This window comes from Opisthorchis viverrini (assembly GCF_000715545.1).
Source record: "Opisthorchis viverrini unplaced genomic scaffold opera_v5_399, whole genome shotgun sequence".
Lineage (NCBI taxonomy): Eukaryota > Metazoa > Platyhelminthes > Trematoda > Opisthorchiida > Opisthorchiidae > Opisthorchis > Opisthorchis viverrini.
In genome coordinates this window covers 356836-364795 of record NW_008752058.1, presented here as the reverse complement: position 1 = coordinate 364795, position 7960 = coordinate 356836, and the positions used below count along the sequence as shown (strand labels likewise).

General features: G+C 47.4%; 1 protein-coding gene across 1 annotated transcript in view; it reads left to right on the top strand.

Annotated features, from left to right (window-relative positions):
• Positions 1-2995: 2995 nt before the first annotated feature.
• T265_10735 (hypothetical protein) overlaps positions 2996-7960 on the top strand; it is a gene marked incomplete at both ends in the record, with an annotated part of 45903 nt that continues 40938 nt past the window's right edge. Inside the window, 3 exons of the mRNA XM_009177195.1 lie at positions 2996-3029; positions 4081-4704; positions 6427-6582. Of these exons, the coding sequence (XP_009175459.1) occupies positions 2996-3029; positions 4081-4704; positions 6427-6582 (814 nt within the window). The remainder of the gene's footprint in view (positions 3030-4080; positions 4705-6426; positions 6583-7960) is intronic.

The window sequence follows — 7960 nt, the reverse complement described above, 5'->3', positions numbered from 1 at the left end:
AATCCGTGGACTACGAAACGCGTCTCGCGATGCTTGATCTCTTTCCCCTGGATTACCGTCGCCTCCGAGGGGACCCAATTCTTACTTACGGCCTGTTTGAACGAAGGTTGGCAAACAGTTTTTTTTACCGTGGAACCAGGAAACACACGGCGGTTGCATAGTAAGAAAATTTTCGAGGTCGCGCGGACCATATAAAAATCGCGTACACATTCCCCATCTCGTTGGAATGACCTTCCTCCGACGGTTGTACACGCTCCTTCTCGAACCCAATTTAAAGCACTATTAGACATTTATTTATGCGATTCCTCGCGCTGGCGAGCATACTGCCCCGCGCTGAGAACATACAGAGCAGTGCTACACCCTTTTTCACTTGTGCCTTTCAGGTGGACGACAGCCACTGACCGACAAGTACTAAGCCGACCCGGGGAAGTTGGGCAATACCCTCGATCCTGTGTATCAATCCGTGAATCCGTGAATAAAGAGCAGTGCTACACCCTTTTTCACTTGTGCCTTTCAGGTGAACGACGGCCACTGACCGACAAGAACAAAACCGACCCGGGAAACTTGGGCAAAAGCCTCGATCCTGTGTATCAATCTGTGTATCCGTGATTCCGTGAGTCCTTCCTTGAATCCGTGACCTTGAAGGCGCGTCGCTTGAATCCTTTTCCATATTGCCATTCCTGCGAATATCTCGTGGGAGTAGTGTTCGCTGAGTAACGAACCGCACTAGGGTAGGCAAGAAGGTATATGGTTTAGGGCATTTGTCTTCCCGCTTGGTCCTGGAGCTTGTTAGTGGCCTGCTTTGTTGTGTTGCTGTGTGGTTTCTGCAATTCAGTTCTTCACCTCAGCTATACTTAAGAGCGATTATTACGGTATGGATCCATCACGAACCATCGAAGTGCGGTAATCATTCGCGAATGTGGTCAGCTGTAGGTAACAATGATTACTGGCTTCTTGATGTTTTTGAGGGCTCAGATAATTTCGATTTTTCGTTGTCTGAATATTGTCGTTGTTGACTTGAGGGGGCTGGTGATATTCCATGGATGTCGGGCAGAACATTCTTGCAGGATTTATGGAACCCATAATCCTTCTACACACGGGTGACCGATGAATATCCACAAATTTTCTGAGAGATGGATACTTGTATGATTCTGAACGCTGCGTTTGTTCTACTGGATACTGGCATATTAGCCATGCAGAAGAGGCAAGCTCATCATCATCATAATTGTTGGTGGCAGTGCCAGAAGTGCTTGTCAGTGTTAAGTCATTTTAATAAATCATCTAATGGAAAAATAGGGAGAAAAAAGTAAGGGAGTGTAACCTTGGGCTTGCCTGTCACAAACTCGAGGTATCTACACGCATTCAGACAATTTGGATAGCGAATGACAGCATAAACACCACTTCATTCAGTTAGCCGGCAAATTGTTGAATGTCTCCCGAAGACTACAGGAAGGTTCAAAGCGAACCGATCCTGCAAGGCGAACGGCACTTAAGCTTTCCGTAACCCCCTTCATTCTCTGCCGCCATTTCAAAATCTGCCTAAATCCTGGTTTCGACAGGTTCTGCGCGGATAACAGCCCCCCTCGACAGGTTTCTAGGCATGCTTCAAACATGGACCAGCCACCTTAGCTTGCAACATTGAACGTGTTGTTTGGAGGAAGTAGCCACGGACAAGATAGCTCAGTGGTGAGAGCGCGAATTCACTGGCGGGAATGTTCGAACCGGGCCTGTGCATCTCGACTCCTTAGGTTTGGGCAACCTGGCAGTATCCCAGCCCTTGTCTTTCCTTCTGGCGTCATGGCAGTTAGGCACCGAAGGGGTGCTACAGTTGAACCGTTAGGAAGCACCCTCTTCCTCACCAAGTACCAGTCTCCTGACCACCTTATAGCGAATTCGCTGGTCTTAGTCGAGCACTTTTTGAAAGTGAATAGCATTCAAGACGTCGATCCTCTCCAGGTGATACAGGCCTTACCTCATTGCCTTTTGCATGGCATCATATACTTTGCATGTCGGGCGAATAATTTCGGCGACTGGGGACGAATTGGTTTTTGCCTTTCTTGCCAATAATAAATAATAAATAGTTCAGCTGGAACACCATTTCAATTTTAGCTGCCGTGTCCTCTGATTGCAGTGTGACAGATGAGGTGAATGCACGAATCTGCAAGGCTCGGGCCGCGTTTGCTAACTTGAGACACCTATGGCGTCAGAATGGTTTATCCCTGAATCTGAAGGGACGTGTGTAGCAAGCTATAGTACGGGCTGTCTTGTGGTATGGCTGTGAGATTTGGCCTATTCGAGCAGCGGACCTGAGACGTCTTCAGGTGTTCGACAATCGTTGTCTCAGAACCATAGCTCGTGTGGGTTGGTGTCAGCGAATCCGTAACGAAGCAGTTAGAAAGCGTGTTTTCGGTTGTGTAACGGGTACTTCCATTGAAGAATGTACCCAGCACCAGAAGCTGCGTTGGTTGGGACATGTTTTACGCATGCCGAATCATCGTTTACCGAAAAGAGTACTATTTTCTATACCCAATTCGGAGTGGCGTAAACAGAGAGGGGCCCACCCCATGACCTGGCAGAGGAGTATTAAGGAGATCATGAAACGCTTGGTTGCTGTCGGTGCTACTCGCCTTCCAAGATGGGGACCGCGTGATCCTCACTGTGCCTGGTTGGAGACACTACAAGATATGGCTGCCAACCGATGTCAGTGGCGTTCTTGTTGTCAGTTTCTGTCCAGGTTGCCTGAGTGAATGTCTGGCGGTGTAGACACCTCGGAATGATTGTGTTAAGCTAGCACTAAGTCCCTCCCCCATCCACCTTTATTGTTTTCTTTACAATAAGGCTTTCAAATAAGTCATGGCTGTACGGCAGTGAAGCATTGGTGTTGAACACTGATGTCATGCTGTCGTTGATGATGATGATGATGCCGTGTCCTCTGAAGGAAGCACGAAGGCTGGGATACTGACTAGATGCCCGAGCTTAGGCAGGAGTAGTCGAGATGCGGAGACCGGTTTCGAACAACGGACTTTCCAGTCAGTCAATTCGCCCTCTAACCAAGGTGCCATCTGGCTTTCATTTTGTCAGTAGCGTGTTTCCTTCATCATCCTAATAATGATAAAATAAAATAAATAAAACAATAAAGATGAAGAATCCATCCTACCTATGCTGACTCAAATTTGAGCCCCGACTTTGGAAGCAATTTTGGTATTATTTCGCGGCTGACACTGAGATGTTGGCTAAACTTGTCGGCGAGTGGAATAAGGTAGTTCTGAACACTCGGCTCCACAAAGCACGCGAGCGAGTAGCGAGAGCCTTCAGGACAGAAGGTAGGGGCTTAACGCTGGCTTTGTCCCTTCTTTTCGGGCTATCAAAAAGTCGTTTCGAGGAGTAAGATGACTTAGTTGGTCGCATTTCATCTCTTACCATTGATTGCTTTATCCTGCGTAATGTTTTGGAATGATTATACATTGCGCACGGTTGTCCGGTGTCTGAACAGTTAACCGTCTAACGAAGACCTTAGCTTTCGGCCATATCGGTGAGCTTTTGTTGGAAGTCCTTCTTTAAGGAGTAGGTGTAAGTGACTGCAAGATGTTCAGTTTTTGTATTGTGGAATGCCAGGGCATCTAAATCTAGGATGACTCAAGTTTCTGCGGCATTTTTTCGACAGAATGGACCGGTACTTCAGTAGTGAGATAGGACCCCAGTCTGTTTATCTTTACTACGGAGACCTAGTGAATTCGGAGTAGCTCAGTGGCTAAGGCGCAGACTTAATGACCCGCCTTAGTTCAAGCCCGACCACGGCACCTCGACTGCCTTCATCTAGGTTTGGGCAACCTGAAAACATATCAGCCCTCATGCTGCCTTCAGGTGTTGTGGTAGCTACAGACAGCAACTGTCTCCTACCCACAAAGATACACGCTGGTCCTTCGTAAGGGGGTCTTCGGGTGACATTTGCCTTTAAGTGTAGCCAACTAACACTGTAAGATAGACCATCTCTAGCTTCGAGTAGTGCGAAGTCCCCAGCTTCCCGTCGTCCATGTTTGGTTAATTCCACCATCCTGCCAAACTTTGTCCTTGTTTTAGCTCTCACAATGCAACCAGTACGCGTTGAATCAGTTGGGAATTTCACACAAGATCACCGGCTGTTTGACAAGGATCAGTTGCCTCGCCAATTGACCTTCAATTCCTCAGGTTCTCTTGTCTGTTTTTATACCTCTCAGTGGTTGGAATGCTATTCGGGAACGGACAAGTGGATCAAGTTTTCTTCCTGGTCTCCATCAACTGACGGATGTCTGAATGACGTATACGGAGATGTGAAGGAGTGGCTGATTACCAGCGTCTGTTTCTTTGATAATCCCTACGTGCGTGACCTTTCTTCAACTTCTACTGCCCTGTGTGTTCTTTTAAACAATCAACCACAGGACTGTTCTGCGGTATGTTATTTCCCTGATGTGACAAAATGTGTTCGTGCGGTATTGATATCCTTGCGTGGTCTGCTTAGCACATGTGAATGGGTGCCGCCTCCGTGTAGCTTGGTCCCGGCAGTTGATCCTCCCCCAGTTGACCGTGACCGATCTACGCTTTTCCTGGAAACACTGGATATATCTACTATCGAAGCGAAGCGAAATTCATCGGAGAAACAAGTTGCAGAGCAGTTTTCTGGATGTCTCGCCGTGGGATTTCAACAGGGCTATCTTGGCCTTCTGGGTATGTCTAACCACGCTACTTAATACCACTCATTCCCACAAATGAAACATCTTCAGCATCAACCTGTGTTCATAGAGTTTTTACACTAGTTCCCTCTGTAGTACTCTTTCTGGACTGTAAGCAATGCTTTGTTTCTAAACAGTTACAGCAGATGTTGACAAATGTTGAAGCGAACACCCGGTACTAATGTAGCACCGCATGGGTAGCAGGTCCGTGTGAGTTCCTCAAAGATTACTGCCTTGTTGTCCGGGCATGCGATATATGGGACAACTGAAACTATCTATGTTTTTGCGGATAGAACGAGTGAGTTTCGGTTGACAAACATGTGGCATCGTTAAAAAAACGTCCAAGCCGAGGAAAATCTGACAATGAGCATGACAAAATTATGTGATCTATCAAGATACCGTACAGCGTAGGGATATTAAAATTGTATTACGGCTGTTTTACCTCGCAATCACTATGTACTTCCCAAGTGTTGCTACCAGACGACCTCCTGTTTACTATTCGACTCAAGCCTCAGAGTCGACACGGACGCTTGCATGTTGCAGTGCGCGTGCCCTACAGTCTCTTGTGTTTGTATGGTACGTCGATCTCACCAAATAAGGCAGTTTCTGGCCTGATGCAAGTTACGAAAGATTATATCGTCCAGCTAGAGTTTTACTTCGTCAAGCCTATTTTCGGCAGTTGGTGTCAATGCATATTAGAAACATAATCTTGAAGAAAGACTTTCTTATTCTTCAAATTGAGAATACTCTATCACCAGCTTTTCAGAATGAAGCTAATTTCTCTCTCACCAACGTCGTGCGTTCATTTGTGTGTCTAATCGGTTCAAATTGCGGTTACTCTTTTTGACACTTCTGCCATTGGGTCTAAGTGACCGCCCTATGTCCAACTCAATGGATATTAAATGGGTTTCCTTGGTTTTAGTTCACATTCCCACTCCGTTGTAATTTAGTACCATTGCAGGCTTATACCTTCTCCGTGGGAATCTAAAATCTAGTTGGAACAACCCTGATCCCCTCAATTTTGACGCGCCTTTAGTCAATTATGAGACCCTCATGTCTTGTTTAATTGACAAAGTACTAGGAACTTGCTCGCTTTTATCATGAAAACTACTCAACCACTAGTCCTAAGCCCAACCGAAATGGGTAACCAATACACGGTTGTACGTAGGCTGAGATACTTTCAGGGCGCCCACACTTAGACAGGAGGACGATTAAGGTCCCCAACCAAATAATTTGGTCCAAAAGCCTGACCGCAAGGCAGCGGTGTTCGGCTGGAAATGCAAGTGCACTGTCGTTTTTACGGAACGAGTCGCCACACATGTTCCAACGCCCAACTTGGAGTACCAGGAGACTGTGTTCGTCACACCTCTGACCATTAGCCAACGTGCTATGAGAGATTTCAATGTTGCGCGGGCGCGCCCTAGCTCACTGGGTCGCTGAGGTGCACGAACCGTCACACTACAGTAAGTTCCAGGACATACCGTGAATATATACATGGATAGTTTACCAGTCTGCTAGGATCTGTGACTTATGCTCCTGGTCAGCAGCGGAGGATCCCGCCGCCTACTAGTTTATTACTGGCATGTAGATGTTTCATGGTGATCTCGAAGTGTGCCTCCTGTATCAATAGGTTCTGTTACGCACGGATTTACTCAGACAGTTCCTGTTTTGTTGTTCTTTCCACATCCAACAATCCCTATGAATGTCATTCTCACAGATATGTGCCTCAGTTGGCCACGAGATGGAGACTCTTCGGGACAAGTGGAAGTAGCTGTGGCTATGGAGAAAACACAACTGTTGCAGCTCGTTCGCAATAATCAGCGTATCTCATTTGATGCATCATCCATGGAGCATACTATAGTCTATTTTGATGGTAAGTGCTCAGTGGTACTTTAATTTGTTCACCTCAAAATGTGTTCGAAATGCTCCATCTGACCCAACATCACTCACCTATGTTCTCTGTCTTAAAGTATCACATATTTTTGTGTGTACACTGCTGCCTTTTTATGAGGAACCCCCATTCGGGCAACACTTGAGAGAATGCGAGTCTCCGCAATGCTTGTTCCGCGAACACCTCGAAGAGAGTACTTTTGTCGTACAAACAACGGGGAACGATTGCTCCAGCTGTGTGCTGATCGCAGGCTGTTTTTATGCATTACTAACTTCCGAAATAGCCGGATTCGTCCGGCCACTTGGTGTCCTCCAACAACAGACCGGCCACAAACTCAAATCGACCACATTGCCATCAGTTACCGATGGCGCGAGTCCATAACTGACTGCCTGTCGTTTTGGAACACATTTGTAGACTCTGACCACGCGCTCGTCCGGAGTCGCTTCGCCCTACGTTTCCCGGGGCCGCGTAAGGTGCGGACAAATCGCATGACAACTGAAAGACTGGCAGATCCGGATGTCAGACGAACTTACAAGAATCGTCTTCTAGAGTCTCTTCCAAGTGCCCCACCATCAGATGTGATCTCATACTGGGACGAAATTGCCACCTCTTTGCATAGTGCTGGGAATTTTGCCTGTGGCACGACCCATCCGGGCGCACTCAAGCACTGGATATCAGACCGAACGGTGGCACTACTTAAATCCCGAAGAAATATCCCAGCCGGCCCCTAACATAACCCGATGCGAAGAGCCATCAGACGTCAAGTGAAAGTGAGTTTGTGATCCAACCGTGAAGTATGGTGGACACAGAAAGCCAAAGAAATGGAAGCGGCCCAGAAAGCAGGTAATGCCCGGAGATTATTTCAGTTGATCCGTGCGACCGGTCCCCGGAAACCACCTGTGAGTGAACGCATTAAGCATCAGAATGGAACGACCATCTCTAATAATGAGGAACGCCTCGACCGGTGGGCTGAATACTTTGAACAACAAATGTCTTGGCCACCAGCCGGCACTCAACTACAGTCCACAGGTGAAGTAGAATCCTGGACGGTGAACAGGGAACCACCTACGGACCCGGAGGTTTAAGGCTGTATATGTTCTCTCAAGCGCCACCGAGCTCCCGGTCCGGATGACCTTCCACCCGCACTGTTTAAAGACGCGCTTGTCCGACCTGTTTGCTTGCATTTGGGAAAATGAGTCTGTCCCTGACAACTGGGGTGAATCGGTGATGTCCCCGTTTTCAAAAAAGGGGCGCGTAGTGAGTGTGGTAACCACAGGGTGATCAGCTTGACCCCAGTTGTAACGAGATTGTTGGCGTCAATTGTGCTTCGTCGCCTCACGGTGGCTGGTGAGATACTGAC